The sequence below is a fragment of the Crotalus tigris genome, unplaced genomic scaffold (assembly GCF_016545835.1).
Source record: "Crotalus tigris isolate CLP2741 ecotype Arizona unplaced genomic scaffold, ASM1654583v1 scf7180000017545.3456711, whole genome shotgun sequence".
NCBI classification, from domain to species: domain Eukaryota; kingdom Metazoa; phylum Chordata; class Lepidosauria; order Squamata; family Viperidae; genus Crotalus; species Crotalus tigris.
The window spans coordinates 1,731,655-1,753,754 of NW_024096464.1; the positions used below are offsets into that span (position 1 = coordinate 1,731,655).

Consider the following 22,100-nt stretch of genomic DNA (forward strand, 5'->3'; position numbering starts at 1 on the left):
TCTGAGTAAGGTACTGTACTGGAGGCAGATGAAGAGGAACTAAGACTACTAGTAGCCACCAATCATAACACAAACATAAACAAATAGAAAGTCAGATGACCAATAAAGTAATGCGTTAACAGATCACATCCAAGTAACAGAAGGCAACAGTGCCATTGTGCTAATTAGGCCACACTTGTGCTGCACTTTAAAATGACACGGAGAAATTGGAGTGGATTCAAAAGAGGGCCGCTAGGATGATAAAGGGGTTTAAAATCCAAGCCCCATGAGGAATGTTTAAAGCTGCTGGGCATGTTTAATTTGCAAAAGAGAGGACTAGGGGAGATGTGATAGATGTCTATAAATATCTCAGAGACTGTCATTTGCAAGAGGGGCAGACCTCCTCTTTATTGAGACCGAGAACAGTACAAGGATGATTGGTTGAAATTAAAAGAAAATTCAGGGTGAACATAATGCAGAATTTCCTGATGGTAGGAATTGCTTATCAATAGAGCAATCCATCCTGGCCTAGATGTTTTCAAATTAGAGCTGGAAGCTCTAATAGAATGGCTTAGTGGCTTCCTGCCCTGAGCAAGGGCTCGATCGTCAGCAGCTTCATTGCCAGTACCAATAACTGCAGAAGTTGGCAGGAGGAGCCAGGACATTTTGATGCTTGAGACAAAGAAAACCTTCTCATTACACATACCATGTACAGGTTAGCTGTATTAGCAGTAGATGGGATCTTACTTCAATCCTTGCTGATGGAACAACATCCTTCCTCCATACTTGAGGACAGTGCATGGTTCAGGGAGCACTAAACAGACTGCATAACACTCAGAGGAGGACTCTAGGGCAGACATGTCAAACACAAGGTCCGGGGGCCGGATGCGGCCCGCGAAGTGGTTTCATGTGGCCTGTGAAACCATCCTGGAAACAGTGAGGGAATGGCCCCCGCTGCCTTGGCCCTGGCCCAGGCTGAGCAGGAGCCAATATACAATGTTGTGGTGGCCATCTATGCTGAAACGCTTTCAGTCTTAGCTCCACAAGTCTGTCTAGAAACACCGAGGAAGCAGCCCCGCCCCCTGGGTGCATGCTGGGGAGGTGTCACCCTTTGTGAGGAATGAAGAAATGGACCATGCATTGGCGCTTGTCCCGGTCCCACCCCCTTCTGCCAGAGATCCTCAGATCTGTCCCACTCCTGCCCAGGCCCCCATAGGAACCCTTGACGCGAATGATGTAGAGCTGGCCATGCCCAGCCAGTAGGCCACACCCACTCCATTCACGCCCACCCAGTAGGCTGCACCCACCCTGGCCACACCCACCGGCCCTCCAAGGGCAACAGCAATGCTGATATGGCCCTCAATGAAATTGAGTTTGACACCCCTGCTCTAGGGAGCAGATGGTTGGGGAGCAGCCATCATAACCTTCTTCTCTCCTCAGTATTCACTGTTTTTCAAGATAGGCCTCCAGGAGTTCTGGCCAAGTCTTTATTTGTTTGAGGTACACACCATTCATCATGGGTTATTTTTCAGTTAAGTGGATCTCTTTAGTTTCTGTGACCCAAATGAAGTGACAGTACATGCTTTCTCTCCAAACATGTCCCTGGGAGTAAGCAACAGAATATGTGCTTTCTCTGAAGCCTTGAAGGTGTTCAGAGACACAGAGACCTTTAGTCTGCAAATCCACAGTTCAATACTCAGCCACTTTCCTATGGAAGAGTGAGATAGCCAACAGTTTTAACTAGGGAGACTGACCTGGAAACCTTTGTATGCAAGGAATATGCTCTGTCATAGGTTGCAGCATGGAGGAGCAACTACCAATCAGAGTATTCAGCACTGGGCTAAGTGGACCAATGAATTGACTTGTTGCAATATAACTTCCTGTGATACACAGATATTCAAAATGGAGCATTATTACAAGGGGTGTTGGTGATAGAGACAGGTTTATTTATATGTATTCTTAATGATGTAATCCTTGGGAAGCTCACTCAGTTGTAAATCTTATTATATTTATCTAGCTACCCCCTCATAGGTTAGTATATGATTGCAATAAGTTTCCTATCAGTAATAAGTCTCACTGACCCTTTACAGCAGGGGTCTCAAACTGCCGGCCCACGGGCGGTTTCATCATACTGAAGCCATGCCCTCTCCATTGCAGGCAATGCAAAAAGAGTCATGATACGTCGCGACACGTCACGTGACGAGGCAAGTTTTACAGTGTGGCATAGGATTGCAGCCTAAATAGGTTTAGTCTCAAATCAGTTTAATTGGAGTCTTAGCACATTAAAAATCTTTTTTTTCCTCCTACTGGATAATTAATTCACAGACTAGTATAATTAGCTATAGGTAAACTCAGTCACCTTGGAGTTTTGGTGATTTTCCCAGAAATGGGGTGATGTCTCCACTTTTTTCCTTGCAGTTATTATTATTTTTAAGCTATATAGTTAATGCTCCTTCTTCCTTCCTTCATGTCGAAAGATCAGAGAGGTCAAGTCTCAACATGTTAAACAAGATGCTCACCTCGTAAACTTGCTTTGAGTGAAACAAACAGGCGGTCTGTTTGACCACTGTGCATTATATAACTAGTGCATGGGCTGCAGATGCTGGACGGCTGTCAGAAATTCCGAGTGGAGGGGGAAGGGTGCTCTCCTAAACTCACTGATTATAAACAGTTCCAAGTAAACCTAAAGGGAAAGTAGCTGTAGATCAAAGGAACAAAATGGAGATAATTAAAATACTGTATGCTGCCTAAACCACTTGCCTAGGTATGCAGAAGGAGATTCCCTCCCCCCCCCCGAAGTGATATGAACCCATTTCTTGTATAGGGATAAAAGTGAGGGCATGCCACTTGGGACGAGAAGCGTCACAGAAATGCAAACAGATTGTGAATGAAGTCTGTTTTATAGTTGTCTCTGTGCGTACTTTCAGAAGAAAAAACGAAGACGGAGGTTACAGAAAGTCTTCAACTGCTCTAAAATTTAGTGACGATTACCCTTTTGCTTATGTTGCTGTCTCTTTAAGACCTGCTCTCTTAACAGTTGCACAGAAAGGGAGTGACCTCTGGGCTTTGACAGCTCCCCTAATAACTAGCAGAATCCTGGCTCCTCCTGTATTCCTTGATTGGACAGCGGGCCGGTATCCGCTTTCCCGATTGGCCAACCGCTTCCCCTGAGCGAACCTTTAGAACTCTGAGACACAATATTCTGTTACATTGTAGCAAAATGGCGACTGTCATTCACAACCCCCTGAAAGCGTAAGTAGGAATCAAAAATGTACATATTCCGCGTGGTTTAAATATGAAAAAGGGCGCCTTTCCGATGCTTGCTGCCAGACCGAAGCTGGTGTCTCCAGACTCCCAGCTGATCTCGTCTCCCTCTTTCTTTTCTTTCCAATATCCTCATTTATTTTATTTTTTTTGCAACACACACAAATCTCTTGCTCGGAAATTAATAAGAAAAATATATTTTGCGTTCTTTTTTATTTATTGGTAGTGACGGAAAAACCCCTCACAAGAGTTTGGGGCTTTAAGAAGGCACGGATAAGTGCTTCCCCGGATTCTTGGCTGCTGAAATTGGCAAGGTTTTTACGGATTCCGGAGTGGGTGATTGTGCTTGACAGAGTCCTGTGCGTGGCGTCCGGCTTGGCTTCCAGCGCCGTCCGCCCGGTGTCCAGCAGAGAAAGATCGATTGTGGAAACTGGGTGCATAATGGTTGTCTTGGCATGCAGTCGGACTGCAGTTTAAGAGTTTTGCTTTTGCAAACGCTCCAGTAGTTGGAGAGGGTTTGACGCGCGAGAGGAAAGGAGTTTTTGCTTTTCTAGGCTTCTTTTGGCTCCCTTTCTATTGGCAAAAGGGGCAGCCCGGATCCAGGATTTATTGGGCAGGAAGGGAGAGAGTTGTGGTCCGGGATGAATAACTCCGGTTCGTGGATGGTTGCTTCCAATAAAGCGCAGGAAGTCCGGCGATCTGTTTTGCATATCGTTCGCTTTTCGCTTTTCTAAGTAGGCGATACCACTAGAGTCAGGCTGCTAGGAGAGCAGTCCTGGGATGTATAGATTTCATAGACTAGATGTCGCGGGGACGCAACCGAAAGCAAACTCTGGCTTCTGGCCAGAAATCCTCCAACCAGCGCAGGTGCAGGTGGACGGGTTCCCAAAGCCTCCAATGGACGGATGGGAAAGCTCGCCTTCCCTTCGGGATTAAAGGTGGGCAGTTAGTCTTTCTTTAGAGAGCCCCAGATTTCCCAGGTGGTCTGTAGGCACGCACCAGTGGTTAATCCCCTAAAGCAGTACGGAGGGTGGGGTTTGGCAGCGGGTCCAGAGGCGGCTGATCGCGGACGGGTGCGCGCGCGCGCGCATGCTCGCGCGTAGATTAAGCGCTCTCACTTTTTCTCTCTTTCTCTCTCCCCCCGCCCCTACTACCTTTACATACGAGTTTTCCGCGGAAAGGGGGCGGGGCGGGGCTCAGAAACCAAGCGAAGCGAGTTTTAAGCCGGGCACTTGGCCCAGCGGGGGTCTGGCTGTGCGGCTTCTCGCTCTACACAAGCCCATATTTCTTTCCGGAGTGCTTCCGACTGCAGTTTTCTGCCAGTTTTAATCTTCCCTCCGGAGTTGGCAAGCACTTGGGCAGGGTGTTCCAGACATACTTCTTGGTGTGGGCAATGGCTGCAGAGAGAAGACGCGTTCAGCTGAAAGGCGGCGCGCGGGGGTGGGGTCGGGGTTCAAGGCAGTGGCGCAGAGAGCCCTCGGATTTAAAGAAGTGACCTCGCCTCCCCATCCTGGTTTTGGGACAAAATAAGGGCTAAAAAAAACCAAAAACGTGATAAATTCCAAACGCGATCTAGGAAGAGGCGTTTGCTATTCTTCAAGGCATTAACTCTTTTTCTTGCACGGGCGGGTGGGTAGATGCGGGGGTGGCGGCGCCGGGCGGACAAATGAAGAGCAAGAGTCGGTTAAAGAACCTCCGGAATCTGCGGTCTCCGCCGATTTCAAAGCTTGCAATTGGCGTCGTCAGATCGCGCCCTTCCTTCAAGAAGCTCAGGGCGGCGCACGTGGCTTTCGGGATCCAGTGAACCCCCGCCGCGCACCTGAAGGTAGAGAAAAAGCTGGAGGAACAACCTGGGGAGTTCCGTGGGAAACCCGAAACCCGCCAACCTCGGGACTAGATTACAGTACACAATGTATGCAACACTCGATTCCCCCGAAGGACTTAGCCAGCTTGGAGGGAATTGCACATCCTGCGAGTATCCCGTGGGTTTGGCCTGTCCGAGAGAGGCGGGGTGGATGTGGGGAAAGCTCTCTTCCCTGGGGATGATCCACTCGGCCCTCCCTTTTGCCCCGAGCAGTGGCGGGCTGCTGGGGGAAGTGCTCAGTCTCACGGCCCCTCCCTGAGGGGTTTGGGGTTTAGTTGGCTGCCGGACAGACAAGCCTTTTCGGGAAGGTGGGTTCACTCGAAAGCCCGCTCGCTACGGTGCAGGACACGAACGAGCTGTGGATGAAAATAACTTCAGGGATTTCTCTACCTCGCCGAGACAAACGACAGGCGGAATGGAATTTCTTTGCGGCAAAGTCACTGGCGCTTGAGTTTCCTCCAAGGAAGGGCAAGATTTTCGGAGTGAGATTAAGGAGTTGGGGGAGGGGAGGGGGAGTATCCGGAATCGATTCTTGCTTACATCACAGGTGCAAATGAAGCGTGTATCTGTTGGAGCCGCCGGGGCTTTAACCAGTGTGGCGCGGGTGGAGACAGACAAAAAGAGCCGGGAAGCTGCTGCCCTCTTAACGCTACATCGTTAAATTTATTTGCAGCAAGACCATTCCGCATCAATCATTTCCGACTTCTTCACTCGGCTGCGCCGAAGCTTCATTCGTCTTGTGGCTCAGAGTTCTTCCCCCTGAAATCTTTCAGGAGCCAAGGCAGGCTTTTAATATAATTAGCTCTCTCTTCTCTCTCTTTCTCCCCGCCCCCCTTCCCCCCACCCCGTCTGACTGGGGTGAGACGAAAGGAAACAATAGATATCAAGCATAGCAAATTCGCTCTTTTTTTTTTTTTTTAAAGTAATGTTGCTGGCCATCTGTCAATTCTCAAGTTGTTGGTTTATTTTAAAGAGCGTTGCTTTTCCAAAAGTTGGTGATCGGGAAGAAGAATTTAAATTCGCCCCGAGGGTTAAATGATAGCAAAACCGGCGCAGGCATATAATGATGGGGGGTTTTTTTGAAGGAAAGGAGAGGGAGGGGGCGATATGGCGTGCAGCGTTTCAGTCCCGTGTGTCCTCCTTGACAATGAAAGCGGGCCGAGTGACATTTGCATTTGCTCCGTCTGCGTTTTTATTCCGTCTCAAAAACATAATCTAAAGATTGCGCTCCGCCCCCTCCCCCCGCCAGACTTTCCAGAAACTGGCACAAAGGTTGCCCCCCGCCGGCTTTGAAGATGCCCCGAAATGGGCATCTGCTTTCTAGACCTGCTAAATCAGGTGATCTCTCAAACTCTTTGTGTCTTGGCCGCTTCCTCTGATCACACAAGACCCCTTTTATTTCCAGCGCTTGCGACAGGAGCCCCCCAATTCCCGCGATGAATCTCTTTGGGGACCGCTTCATTTCCAGCCTCCCGGAATATTCAGAAGGAGTACTTCGGACTGCCAGATCCGAGGCAACGGGTCCTTTGTTAAATTTCCCCCGATTCGCCTTTTTTGTTCCAGCAGCCACGCAGGATCACTCGGGGCTCTCTTCCGCGGCGCTTCGTTGCAGCTCTCCTTGCCTTTACAATACAGGAACGCGCATTGTCTTGTTTCTGCCGTGGAAACACCTCCTTGCCCACCCGGTGTTAAAGGAGAAAGCAGGAGAGGTCTGAATTGATAAGATTAGGCACCGAGGGGCTAGGAAATAAATGCGTTTTTTTTTTTAATTAGCATGCCCGGCTCCCGGAATAGAAAGTGCTTTCCAAACTTACTTCTTTAGTTTCGGGAAGGCTATAATTTATGACATACCGGTAGTACTTGGCGTCTCTCTCTCTCTCTCTCTCTCTCTCTCTCTCTCTTCCATGTACATCTTCCCTTTTCTTTGCCTATCTCTCCCTCCACACCCGTCACCTCCCAGTTGCTTTTGATTATTAAAAGGCGAAACCTGTATCAAAACGGTTTGAAGCAGCCACAAAGAAGGGAGAGCTATATACCTTTGCTCCTGCAAGGAACCAATTCTTTCTATCTCCTACAAGGCATCTTAGTGTGCCTGCACCTTCCCCAAACCTTGCCCTTTGACATGTATTCCTGCCTTAAAACCGTTCTATACCTTCTGGCTGGGAATTCTGGGAGTTGCTCCAACATATCCCCTGAGCATTAAATTGGTGAAGGCCACCTTTAAATATGAGCTCCCAGGACAAATATTTAAGTGCTGCTATACTCACTTCCTGCATTGGTTTCCTACTCATCTATGCTTCTTTCCTGATGTGGATCTTGACCTGCAAGAGTTGAGGGATCATCTTGGCTCACTCCACTTTTTTGTTTTGAATTTTTAAAATTTGTATGACTGCTTGGTGGTTGGTTTAGAACCAGGCCTGGCAATGTTCTCTGATTCTGGAGGAGGAAAATATGCACACCAACAAAATGCTGGGAAAGGTTTAAATCTTTTTCATTTCTTTACCATAACTTGGTGATATGAGCCAACTAAGGCACCTTCCTAATGATTTGTTTTTACTGTACAGTGGATTTGCCCCATTCCCAGAACTTCATGGAATATGCTATAATCCAGGGGTCCCCAACTCCTGGTCTGTGGACCGGTACCAGTCCTTGGTATGCCAGTAACCAGGCCACACAAACAAAGCCCCATCCGCAGGATGCAGTCAACACACAAAACCATGCCCTTTCCAGTCCATGGAAAAGCCTCTCTCCACATAACCGGTCCCTGGTGCCCAAAAGGTTGGGGATCTCTGCTATAATCCATCTGTAACCAGCTTGTGTTTTCTTCTCTAGTTTTGCACTCCTGGCATCTACAAAGATGTGGTTAAAAATGTCATTAACATGGCCACAAAGGTGTGATCAATGCTTCATGTTATGTGCGTCATGGAATTTTGATTGCATTGTTGTGGACACCATCTGGATTATTCTGATTATTCCACATTTTGTGGACGTCTCTGACATCCATCCCCCAGCCTCAGTTCTTCTACTATGGTTCACTCTTCATGAATTGTTGATTGCCATTCCCCCCCCCCCAGTAGGGCAATTTTTTTCTCCCCAAAGCTTTCTTGATCTTCAGCAAATCTGGATGTTCCTTGAGTCTTCTGATGGGGTTGTGGAATGGTTATAATGTATAATGTGAAATATTCAGGATTCCAGCACTTGCAGTCCACCTTTCAACCTCTTTTTTTTTTTCCTCCCAGCAGTCTTTTGTGGCCAATAAACATGTTCAAGTCCTCCAGGAGCTGTTTTTGGAGTTCCTCCAAGAAATTTTTGCTCAAGTTAGTTGTGTACTTTTGCAAACCTTGGGAGGCTCCCAACCCTCTTTTACATCCTTCTTGCATGTGGAGATGATACCCTTTGGGTTGCATAAGGGCCAACAAACAAAGAATCGAGATGGCAGTTACTCCTCCCCCCCCAATACAATATGTGTGTGTATTAAATAAACACCTATACAAAGGAAGTCTGAAACAAAGAGTTGAAGTGAGAAATGCTGGTATTTCCAGGAAATTGCTTCTATTTTTATTTCCAGTTGCTTCCCTGGTCACTAAACTCATTCTGACTTCTCAAGCTGTTCTTTAGCTGTAAATTCAGTGCAGGTAGTCCGCAACTTATGACCACAATTAAGCCCAAAATTTATGTTGCTAAGTGAGAAATTTGTTATGTGAGTTTTGCCCCATTTTTTACTTTTCTTGTCACATTTGTTAAGTGAACCACGGTTGTTAAGTGAATCTGGCTTCTCCATTGACTTTGCTTGTAAATCACATGACCATGGGGATGCTGCAATGCTCCTAAGTGTGAAAAATGGTCATAAGTCACTTTGTTCGGTGCCATTGTAACTTTAAACAGTTATTAATGAATTGTTGTAGGTTGGGGGACTACCTGTATATCATGGATTATATAGTTTATAAACCTTCCTTTACCTCAGGGGTGTCAAACTCAATTTCACTGAGGGCTACATCAGCATTGCGGTTGCCCTGGGGGGGCTGGGGGTGTGCGGCCAGAGTGGGTGCAGCCTACTGGGTGGGGGTGGATGGAGTGGGTGTGGCCTACTGGGTGGGCGTGGCCAGTTCTACATCATTCGCGTCAAGGATGCCTATGGGGGCCTGGGTAGGAGTGAGACAGAGCTGAGGATCTCTGGCAGAAGGGGGTGGGACCGGGGCAAGTGCCAAGGCATGGTCCACTGGGGCAAATGCCAAGATGGCCACCACAAAATTGTACATTGGCTCCCGGCCGGCCTGGGCCAGGGCTAAGGCAGCGGGGGCCGTTCCCTCACTGTTTCCAGGATGGCTTCGTGGGCCACATAAAATCACTTTGCGGGCCGCATCCTGCCCCCGGGCCTTGTATTTTACATGTCTGCTTTACCTGGTTGTGTGGGTATCAGTCTGACTACCTCGGGCACTTGAGAAAGTGGACAGTCATGAAAAGGGAAAGCAAAAGCAAAAGGGAAAGTCTGCCTTAAGCCTGAAAGGAAAGAATGTCAACTAAAGGCAGACATAGTATAGCACAGAGTGCAGGGAGTCTGGAAAGCACCAGGACCTTTGCACTGGGGAGGCTCTGCATATCAGAATCGATCTTTAGGGACTGCCACTGCCTGATGCACCACATTGCCTTGATCTAAATCTGAAGTATGCTGAAAAACAATTGAAGGCAACTTTTTTTTTTTTTTAAGAAAAACTTGTAGTGAATGAAGGCGAAAATACGTGTCCAGGATAATGTTGCAGGATCCAATCTGGGTACGTCACCAGGCCCAGAGGTTTAATCTTCTTTCGGATTCGTGCTGGAGCCCATCTTCAGGGAACTGCTCTCTAGCAGAGTGGTGTGTGCACACTAGAGAGAAGTTCCCTGAGCATGGGCTCCAGAATGACTCCAAAAGCTTAGAAGACTAAACCTCTGGCCCAGTGATTGACCCAAACTGGATCCTGCACAACTTTTAACACCCATCCACTTGCTGGTTCAAAGCTCTGGCGCCATGCAAGCCGCTGTTCAGTATACAAAAATTCAACTCTCCAGGCTTAAGACTAGGAGGCAGCTTGCCAGCAATTTGTTTGGGGGCTTGGAGTTAGATACCAATACATTGTCACAACATATGGAGGACCTGAGTCAGTCCAGGTAAAAGGAGCAGCTGACAAATGGAAGCAATGGTATGGGGCTAAGTATGGTTACAGGCACAGGCAGAGAAAAGAATAAGGGATGCTATCTTTTTCAATATTTTAAAATCAGAAATTAGCTTTTAACTTGTGGCCTATCATTTTGTTTGTATGCTGGAAAGAGATCCAGTTCTTACATTACTATATGTCAGTGGTGGTGAACCTATGGCATAGGTGCCAGAGGCGGCACTCGGGGCCCTCTCTGTGGGCACACGTGCCGTTGCCCCAGCCTTGCCTCCCCCCGTGACCCCTCCTCTCCAGCAGCCCCCCTGAAGGAAAGTCGCCCTCGAGGGTGGCCCACACGGAGCAGCGCAGCCAAGGACATGGCAGCCAGACAGTGTAGACAATACTCTGCCCTCACACCCCATCATGCAGTTGATGCTGCAGGGCATGGGCAGAGGGTGTGGCCGCCATAGCACTGCTGGGCTGCCTGAGCGATCTGCAGTGGGCCCTGGAGGTGGTGAGTGGGCAGGCCGGGCGGGGGATGGGGGTGGCAGAGCAGGGGCGGGGCCAGTTTTTGGGCACTCGGTCTCTAAAAGGTTCGCCATCACTGCTATATGTTAAGCAATTCCTGAAAGTACAGTAGCCAATTCTCTGTAGGCAATCCCAGAGAACTGGAGGAATGTCCAAAGGGCAGAGGGTAGAGGAGGTAGAGACAGCCATGCAATATGAAGCCCCATCCTGTTTTCTACATGCAGCCTGCACAGGATACCCATCAAAAAAGCTTTGATCACATGATCGTATCTGCCATCTTGATCTTCCTCCAAGCCTAAGGATGCCCTGAGTTTGTCCCAATAAATATAAATAGAGCTTCCAGCCCGGAAACGACTCCTTTGTTTTGCAGTGTTGTAAATCAATGGCCACAGAAATGAATATGAAACAATAATTGGACATGATTAGCATATTTATATATGCATTATAAATTCTGAGATAGCTCTGTTGTGAGTCCTCATTGCCCCCCAATCAATCTTCTGTATATGAAATAGGATATATATTTTTCAAATAATGACTACATCTTAGATTTTCTACATTAGTGTTGTCTGCGATGCTGGTCCAAGAAATTAATAAAAACTACTTGGTAACCTTTGCACGATAATGCTGGGGTCAACATGTGTTGTGCAAGCACACTAACTCACTTAACCCAGACAAGTGATCTTGAGAGTTGTTTAGGGCTAAATTTTAACATTTTCTGGTCAAATGTATTGTAACTCTATGTCTATCTTTCTTTTATTTCTCCCCATTCTGTAAGTATAGGAGTGAGAGTAGTTGGGCAAAGGAATAGAATGCACATTTCATCTTATGGTGTTTCCCTTTAGTGAAAGGGCTAGCCCAGGGTAGGCAACCTTGGTTCTTTTATGACTTGTGGACTTCAATTCCCAGAATTCCTGAGCCAGCCATACTGAGGGGAAGGGAGAGGTTTCCAAGCTGAGCCATGCTGGCTCAGGAATTCTAGGAGTTGAAGTCCACGAGTCATAAAAGAGCCAAGGTCGCCTACCCCTGGGCTAGATTTTACAGGGGTGTCAAACTGGTGGCCCACGGGCTGAATGCGTCATGTACAGGCCACACCCACCCGGCTCCGCAAAGGCAAAAAACGTCATGATACGTCACGTGACGCGATGAGTTTGACGCGTTGGCTAGAAAAACTGAATAATGACTGACGCAGGACTGATGTAATCATCCTGGTTGGTGTGCTGCTGCCACATGGAGGACAAGCAGTTGGCTGAAATTACCAATTCAGCTGTCTCCTGCAAACATGACCTTTTTATGCCATTGTAACAAGGGAGCTGCAGGATCACATTTAATGAAAGGGAAATATTTGAACTGGAGGCAAAAAAAAAGGAAAATAAAAGGGTAGTTTTGGGACTCATCCTTGCATCCTTTTAACTGCATCATAAATACAGTGGTGGATTTTTAAAACACCAGAGTCTCATGATGCTGCCTTTGTCTCCTTCCTGAAGCAAGTTAAAGTTGTCATTAGGTGCTCCAATTGTAAAATACCATTTTCTTCTCCCCACCTTCACATTTATTTATTTATTTATTTATTTTAGTGATTGGCATCCTGTCACAGTATTTGCTCTGTGGTTGCTGATGTAGTCATTGGGGGGGGGGGGAATTCTGTCTAGCTCTTTTTGACTGATTTAGGTTGGCAGGCCTGGCTCCTGCTCTCTGGTTAAGGAGGTGAGGGAAGTTAGCCCAGAGAAGGAAATACTAAAAGGGCAGAAAAATATATTTTTCCTTAAAAGGATTTTTTAAAGTCAAACCTGGCCCCAAATCTATCTCTCTGCCCCAAGCAAGAGCTAGTCCCATACAAGTGCAGATGTAAAACCATCAGAAAGTTGAAGCCAGAGCAATCAAGAAGACAAAGAGAAAATCTGCATGCCCCACCCAAACTCTAGGAGTCATTAGCCCCATCACCTGGGAAGCAGGATATGATAATAGGATTAAACCACAGATATCAAGGCCTAGAAAAACACTCAGAAATAGCCTCAAGGTTCATGCCACAGGAACAGGAAACTATTCCAAACAAGGCTTAGAGGGGGTATAAAAACCTACTGCCCATGTGCTCAATTCCTCTTTCCTCTCCTCTGCTCTTTCTTGCAAGGACCATCTTTCTGCTTCTTCAATAAACTGTAACCTTCTTCCCAAAGCAGTCGCCATGTTGCTTATTTATCCCCGGCTTGGATGAACCAGGATGAAGACTTACTTCTGACAGAGGCTATGCTTCATGGCCCTGTTGGCTTGTGCTACAGGAAAAGCATGTCATACTTGGTTTCCACAAAGATATCTGTCCTGAGTGTCCCCCGAAAGGCTTATTGGGAACACGGAGTCCCTTATAAAACTTGTTATTTAGCCATGAGTTTCATGGCCCTTTGAAAAGAGCACAAGACCTGTTTTTTTTTTTTAAAAAAAAAAAATTACAGGACTATCCTCTCTGGAGAGAGTTAGTCCTGTGTTGCGCAACTGGTTAACCTTCAGTTGGCAAAGAACGGCTCATTGCTGCCTCTGTCATCATGGAGGGCACAATAAGCTTTCCACAGCTTTGTCAAAAACAGGTTTTGCATGACTGTTCTTTTTTTTTTTATTTACTGTTTTATTACTTTGATACTGGTGGTGGGGTAGTGCCTTTTTGACAACCTCATTCCAGCTCCCTGGGACATCCACAGCCCAGTTCCAGATGCTGCTGCCCACAAGGATTAAATACGATTAACAGCCATCCCTGCCATTCCCTTGAAAGCACAGCTGAGGGTGGAGCTCGCTTGTTAATGATTGCTTTTTCCCTCTTCACCCTACCTGTCTCCGGTCTTTCTGAAGAGCGAGTGAGGTAGTTCAGAAGTGGCCTGACTGACCTGTCATTTCTGTGTCTATACCCAGTGGGTTCGGCAACTTGATGGGTGGCTAAACAGAATTTATTATTGTTGTTATTTGTAAACGATAATATTGTTTATTGTTTTAATGTATACTAGTTCTAATGCTTATAAGCTGCCCAGAGTCATCTCTGACAACATGGGTGGCACATAAATCAATAAATAATGAACATGGCATTATAAGCACCTGCTTATCCTTGCCCATCCAACATCGGGAAAAGTGATTGGTGTTTCTCTTCCAATCAGCAGGTGACCCTTGGCAGGAGTGAGCTGTTTCAAGGTCTAGGAACCCAAAGCAGTCACCTAGGGTACTGAATGATAGGAGGCTCCAACATTGGAAAGACTTCCAAAATACACCACATGAGTATAAAAGTTGATCATTTCTCCTCGTTGCTTTAGAACTTTTTCTTTCTGTGGTTCTTGAAAAACAGCCACAAAATTGGTGAAGTGGTATGAACAGCACACTAAGAGTCCTTGCAAGTCACAAAAAAAAAGAAAGAAAAGAAAAGAAAAAGAAAGTACAACTATGGACCTGAGGAAACTAAAGGTATTACTGAAGCGAGACAAAAGGTACTGAGAGATCGACTATTAGCTTATCAAAGTTATGCCCAATAAAGCAGTAACTGGAATGTCTGCTTCAGAGTTAAATATAATCATAGGGAGCACCAGAATATGACTTTGCCCACAGTGCCAAAATGTCTAGAACCAGCCCAGTAGGAGGAGCAACAAAACTGGGGGAAATCACCAATCCGGCTCTACTTAATTTGTCTTGCATTAAAAGAGCGAGGAAAGCTTAATTGCTAACTCCATTAGTATAGCAAGATAGGGCTTGGTAATTGGGGAAGCACATTTGATGTCAGCATAATTTTCTTCAAGGAGTGGTGGACCACATTGTAGTATCAGACTCTTAGTGTCACAATGGACAGATGTCTTGTGGTGGAGTTGCTGATGAATCATGTACAGTAGTTAAAACAAAACATAACAAGCACAACTGTGCCCTGCAACAAACTCTTTGACAACGTATTCTGGTCTAATGAAAAGGACTAGAGGTGAGATGATATTCCAGTGTTTGAGGGGCTCTTACAAAGGCAAGGGGGTCAAGCTATTTTCCAAAGCACCAAAAGGCAAGGTGCGAAACAATGGTTGGAAACTAACCAAGGAGAGAAGCAACCTAGAACTAAGGAGAATTTTCCTAACGGTGAGAACAATCAACCGATGGAATAGCTTGTCTTCAAAAGTTGAGGGTGCTCCGTCACTGGAGGCTTTCAAAAAAGAGATTGGACAACCATTTGTCTGAAATGGTATAGGGTCTCCTGCTCGGACAGTGGGATAGACTAGAAGACCTCCAAGATGCCTTCCAGCTCTGTTATTCTATGTTTTATGTTCAATATTCTGGATAGAGAAACTTCTTCTAGGACACTTGCAGCCTCTCAGTTAATTTTTAGCCTTCTGTGGCTTTTGAACATGCCCAATTCACTATGCTGTCTTTGGGGATAGATGCTTAAATTTCTGCCATAGTGGGTTTTCCAGTAGAAAACTGATACTCTTCTTTTTCAGAGTCTAACTATACCTTAGACCAGTGTTTCCCAAACTTGACAATTTTAAGGCATGTGGACTTCAACTCCCAGAATTCCACAGCCAGCGTTGCTGGCTGTGGAATTCTGGGAGTTGAAGTCCTCATGCCTTAAAATTGTCAAGTTTGGGAAACACTGCCTTAGACTAATACATGGCTAGCATTTCTAGCATGGGTTTTTAAAATGAAATGGCAGGGGGGGTATGTGAGAGTGTGTTTGGGAAAAGTGCATTTGGTTACTAAACAGCCCACATGTTTGCAGTTATGATCTGCTTCAGAACCCAAATCCTCATAATCAGTGAAAGACCACGATCCTTATAGTTTTAACCTTCTGGGGAAGTATTAGATAAATATAGCTGCATATGTGAGGGAGAAATGGACATTGAACATGAGCTGAAGGAGAATGCTGTGAATTAGGGAAATACTGTCATCTTGCTCAGCCTGGAGAATCAGAGGTTCTCAATTATCATGCTTTATGTGGATTGGATGAAGGACTCCAGCATGAATGGTTTCGTAAATTTGCTTTCTCCACATTCAGATTTGTCATTATCCCTGAAGTTATATGGATGGACGAAGTATCAGTGGTTATAGTGGAAAACGGGTTTCACAAATTCTGCAATTCTGAAACTTATTCCTTTCCTTTCCCCAGCAATTAATAGGGTTGGAGGAGGATAACATTCAAGGGACACGAGAATGTGTCCCTTTATGCATATTTGTAAATTCCATAGCAAGGCACCCATTTCACAGTAATGGGGCATAATTTGAAGAATGCTTACCAGACTCTGTTTAATGTTTAAAGCGTTAGTCTTTTTTTTAAAACAGAAATCCACAAAGAATATTCCCCTGATACCAAGTTAAATTAGCTTGAACTGGCTTGTTCTATCAGTTTCAGTGGATGGAAGTACAATATTTAGAAGGTGAAGTGGTTTTTCCATATTGCAGGCTTGTTCTTGGTGATGAATGACAATGGTCTCTTGAGAAATTACATTTCTAAGTCTGTTATTAATCAGCAATCAGCTGAGCCAAAGTCATCCCAGCAATTTTCTGTGGTTGGAGTCACACAGTGCATAAAGCCATAATGTGGCTTGTTACTGTAATTTTAGTTTAACATGCTGTGTGAACTCAGCAAGCTGTTGAACAAGCCATGGCTTAATATGATATATGAATTCAGTCTGTCTTTGTTAATCATTCTATTTTCCTTTAAGAAGCAATCCTTATCCCAACAGAACATAAAAACTTATTGAATGTATTTTGAATTAACATACATGGGACTTGGCTAGCTTTACCTGACCCAGAGCAGTACTTTATCCCATTTTGGCTCTGCTCCTTAATTAACTTATTCCTAAATAGTTCCATAGTTGCAGTGGGATGATTCCAGAGCACGTGATCTGAAGTCTATATTCTTCCTTATGTTTGCAATTCAATGCAATACCAGACTGGATCGGATTATTTCTATGGAGGCAATGTATATTCTTAATTACTCTAGCCTGTAATTCCAATATACTGGTACGTAGTGCTGTTGCAGTGAAAAATGGTGAGACTAATTAAAATTATACTACGTCGAAGAGGTTTTCTTTTATCCTTTTGTAAAATAGTGTAATGTGTAATTTAAGAAGCATGACTACTTTGTCATCATTCTTACACCATATGGCACAATAATAGCTAATGATAATAATAGGATTTTGTATTCTGAGCAGAAGCACGCTTTTGGCATGAACCGTACCATATCCATGTACAGTAACTTATACAGACAACGATGATGACATTGTAAGGAAGGATATGCTGTTTTTTGACTTAGTTTTTTCCATCCAATAATTTTGTTTTCCTTATTCTACCTTCCTGTGATGCTTAGATATCACAGAATTAATTATTTTACATAGTATAGGAATAAGTTTGAGATGACTGCTTTTAACATATGTGAATGAACCACAACCAGAGCTCATATTAACTTAAATAGTTTTAATCAACTACACATTGAACTTGCAACTAACTGAGTATAAAGAAATCAAGTAAACTGTATTTATACATGAACCAAATATTAAGAGCCTGGAAATCAAAATTATGAAAACTCTATGTGGGACTTTTTAGGGTACAGCAAGTTTAATATGGCTTTTGCTTTCATAATCATAAAATCTTTTTAGTTGACAGTTGACCAAGAAAAATGACCCAGAGTGTTCCTGTGCCCTTAATAACAACTTGATCCGTAGCTTGTCAGATAAAATTGGCAAAAAGAATTAGAAGAGACCTGTAGGCTGCACTGCCTGCCAATCATAGGCATAGTTTATAATGTGCACTGGTTGACATTCTCTGGAATTTCTCCCAAATCTCAGTAGTGCTAGCTATCCCAGATAACTGAATGGCTCTTATGTTTTTGAATTACGCAGGTTCAACATATGGGAAAGGAAAATCTGCTGATTGAACTCTGACATGTGGGTAAGAAATAGGTCAGCAAGGCTCTAAAATCGAGACTGTTTATAAAATATGATTAATACAATTAGCAAAGTCTGTTTTTATAGCTAAGAATGGTCATGGCTTTCCATCGCATTCTTGCAGGATGGCTTTGTTTTCCCCAATTTCCAGTCTAATTAGCAGCCTTGGGATTTCAGATGGCCTCCATCCAAATAGTTGTCACCTTTCAGCTTGTCACAGTTCTAAATCTAGGTTGTCCTGATTCCCCACACCTTATTCTGGAATTGGTTTACTTGGTGGGTGGATTCTCAGATTACAGTAGTAACTTGATTACAGTAGTAAATTACTTCATTGCAAAGAAGAAAGAAACCAACTGCAACAGAAAATTTGCCTGTCGCAGTTTACATCAACCCAATCCTCTGTATATGTCAGTGGTACAGGCTTTAAATTCTAGGGCTTTTTTTTCTCCTGCCTTTCTAGTTAATGGACATGTGGTGATTCTCATCAAGGTCACAAAAGTCAGTGGGCACTGGGTGGCAGATTGCTTCTCTTTTGCATGGGAAATACTGGTCTTTTGTGGCTAACTTCATTTCTAATAGTGTTTTGGTAATCGGGGCTGATCAGACTTGGCTTCTGAGATTAACCAAGTCCAGTTAGACTACTAGACATTATCTTACTCATCCTATGCATTATATTATGCACATGGAGATACAGTTAAAGGTTTCAAACTTTTAGAAGGAGAAGAAAGCACAGAAGAAGACAATTTGAATGTTCCCATTTCTATTTCGATTACTTTTGATCTATAGTGAAATCACGAGGGGAGAGTTTTCATGAAATAGACCTAAATGCTACGAAACCTTTGTCAAAGAGATGAATGGAAGGGGCTGCTTAAAAGTTGAAAATTCTATTTACAGGTCAGAATCTGAAAGTTGCATCATTTAGTCATGGGCATTTATAGCAGTATGGGCCTTGAGTCCTGACCACAATTGAGGCCAAAGTTTCTGTTGTTAAGTGAGACCATTGTTGAGTGAGTTTTGCCCCATTTGATGACCTTTCTTGCCACAGTTGTTAAGTGAATCACTGCAGTTGTTAAATTAGTCAGTCACACGGTTGTTTCTGTGAATCTGGCTTCCTCATTGACTTTGCTTGTCAGAAAATCACAAAAGGGGATCCCATGACTCTGGGACTATACAAACATCATAAATATGAGACAGTTGCCAAGTAGCTAAATTTTGATCATGTGACCATGGGGATGCTGCAATGGTTGTATGTGTGAAAAAATGGTCATAAGTCACTTTTGTTTTAGTGCTGTGGTAGCTTTGAATGGTCACTAAACAAACGTAAGTCTGTAATGGGCCTAGCTTAGGTTTATGGGTCATAGTGAAATGTTGACATTCTGCCACTGATGCCGTTGCAAAATATAGAGCAGTGGTGGCGAACCTATGGCATGCGTGCCAAAAATGGCACTCAGAGCCCTCTCTGTGGGCATGCGCGCCATGCCCCGGAGATGACAACCGTCCCTCTTCAACCAGCCACCCACTAACTCACCGAGGTCCCATGTGGCTGGATGCATCCCAGCACCCATGCGCTCACTGGCCTCTGTGTGCAGGGGCCGATGGTGTCAGGCAGAAGCCGCCCCGGCCCCTGCCTCACCTTGCCCTGTGACAATGGCACCTCCTCCCTGCCTCACCCCACAGGACAAGCCTCCTGCCTACCTGCCAGAGACCCCCCCTGGATCTCCCTCAGTCCGGCCCCCACAGGCGTCCCTCCCCACGAGCAACATTGAGGTGATCACACCCACCTTGGCCACACCCATCCAGTCTGCCGTGACCACCCCAGCCATGCCCATCCAGTGGGCCATGCCCACCTGGCACCCGGCAATAAATAAGTGGGTTTTGGGTTGCAGTTTGGGCACTCAGTCTCTAAAAGGTTCGCCATCACTGATATAGAGAATGTAACAGTCTTGAGATTAAGAATTTCTTATGAATCCCCAGTTCTGGATAGGATACTTGCTCAATAGCAAATTCCATTCCTTTCTAACCACCCTTTCTCATTTTAGAAAGAGGAGAACAAAAGTCATTTTATTACTATTAGTATTAAACAGCAAGGAGCCCCCAATTGCCTACTTACTGGATATCACTCAGAAATGTATAATAGGATCTAGATTTACTTTTTGTTCAGAAACGAACACATAGAAGACATAGTGGGAAATTGAATGTTCATCTCTCAAATGATTTACTGGTCTGCTTGAGCTATGAATAATGGTACAAATCACATTGATGGTGAGAACTTAAATCCCTTTCTCACTAGTTGGTTTTCTTTACTTCAACATAAGCTCTAATGTGATAACCTTCAGAGCCAAACATGAGGGAAGTGGGATGGTGTTGCAAAGCAAGATTTGATTTTCTGCTTGATTGCAAAACTAATAAAGACTATCAGAGGGAAAATATATTCGGATTTTAAATGTATTTCTGAAAGAGCACAGCGGCAAGAATTTTTGAAAAGGTGCTTTTAAAAAAAATCTAAATGAATCTTTTAAAGCCATGGATTCCTAATCAGTAGCCTTAAGGAAAAATGTAAAAGTAGTGCATCTGGAGCAAAATACTCCACTCGCCTTCCATATGTGAACAGCAGATAACTTCAGCAAGATATATTGAAGGCTATACTTTACCTCCCTCCACTGTTTTAATTTAAACCACAGACAGGTGTAGCCACTCTGAATTGTTTGATGGCAATGCCTAATACTGTTGCATCATGGCAGGAAGATTTCCACATGGTGTGGTAGGGAATGTGATTAGCAGGATATTCCTGCTAAATCCTGATTCACTGAATTCTCCAGGCAGTTGTCCTGGAGCCAGTTCTTCAGAATGCTATTGATGTAAGCTGGTTTATCCAATTATTCATACATAGAAGCTGAAATGCACTGGAATACTTTTCAGTGCTACAGAATTAAGTTCCAAGGCTTGCAAACTTGGTACAAATGGAGATGCTAAAACATAGTTAACCTATCTTGCATTCAGCTGGTGGGGGAATGTCATTTCCCCACCTCCATTTGCCAAATATTGCAAATATTGCTTCTTGCAAGTATTCCTGCTGAAGTCAATGGGGAACATAAGGCCAATTCTAGCTTGCAGAACAAAGCTTGGCTTAATGGGCCATGTGTCCCCTATTCCTTAGCCAGTATTACTGTATTTGATAACTTGGGAATAATTTTGTTTATTCACATGAGTTGATAATTTTATTCCACGTGCCATTTATTATTGAATGTATTGCTTCATGGAGTTTCAGGAATGATTTTTTTAAATAGCCTTTAGGTTGGATCAGCCCATCATACTCTTTTATTCCTTTGACAGGGTTCTCTGCTTTGCAAAAATATCTTTTCTAGATCAGAGAGTGACAGCTACATTCACCGATACATTAAGGTCATTCAGTTTAACCTTAGACTTGTATATTATCTTAAGAATAGAATTCTCATGCAAATGTTTATTTTCTGGGAGGTGGGGGGTTCTTCCTCAAAGCAATCAGTAATGAATATATATTTGTGTTTCTAGAGTGCTGATAGATTTCACTGTCCTGCCTTACAGTGTTTTACAACAATGTTATTTCTAAACTAATTTGTTTCCAAACAGTGGGACAGAAGAAGTGCTTCAGGGGAAAGGAAAAGGGGAGAAAAAGTGGAAAGAGCTCTCCTGGAAGTCATTGATGTGGTTGTTAAATATAGAATGTCTGGAAGAAAATGACATAAGAGAAGTACATCAGCCCAGATGTTGTTGATAATGTAAAAAAATAGAAACTTTCTTATTGATCTCATCTAATCAATTGAGAAAGTAACACTGACTGGAGACACTGTGCAAGCAGGCAACCCTATAAATATTTCTAATGTAATGTTTTTATAAGCTGAATAGGTCTGGTCAGCTAGTTTTGAAAGGTAGTAGTAGAAGGTCATTGTTTTCATGAGGATGAAAGAAAGATTCCCTTGTGACTGTATGCAGGTGAAAAAGTGTCACTTTCTAATGGCTTCTCTGATCTGGCCCTTTTTGCCATTGGATGGGATTGTTTGTCTTAGTGTCTTTCTTTTTTCCTCCATCCCGTGGTTCTTGTTTTTCAAAGCAAGCTAGCTCAGAACATGATGTGGGCCTGGGTTGAATCAGTGGGACCCAGGCTTTGTCAGTGTAAAACAATTGTTATTTTTCTTGCTTTGTCTCCTTAAGGTAAAAATAACCTTATTCTCCTTTCTCCTGTTTTGGAAAAAAATTAGCTTGATCAAAAAGTCTGGGGAACTTGCAAGCATGTAGTTATTGTAAAACTTCGGTTGGCCTAATAAAAAGATCCAAGTAGATTTGTAAATCTTATTTGAAATAATTATCTTATCCAACCATTTCTTTGCTGGAAAGAACCAGTTCTTAAGGACCACAGACTGAATCATACTAATTGTTTTTTTCAAGCATTCCAGAATCCAC

At 44.2% G+C, this 22,100-nt stretch overlaps 1 protein-coding gene across 5 annotated transcripts in view; it reads left to right on the forward strand.

Moving 5' to 3' along the window:
• Positions 1-3,093: 3,093 nt before the first annotated feature.
• The window catches only part of DPF3 (double PHD fingers 3), a 243,535-nt gene continuing 224,528 nt past the window's right edge, over positions 3,094-22,100 (forward strand). The window contains exon 1 of one of the 5 annotated variants that reach the window (XM_039334076.1): positions 3,094-3,231. In XM_039334076.1, coding sequence (XP_039190010.1) covers positions 3,200-3,231 — 32 coding nt within the window. In that variant the 5' untranslated portion in view covers positions 3,094-3,199. Of the gene's footprint in view, positions 3,232-3,492; positions 4,182-17,643; positions 17,676-22,100 lie in introns of those variants that run through there. The other 4 variants (XM_039334049.1, XM_039334114.1, XM_039334058.1 and 1 more) reach the window with 4 other exon arrangements.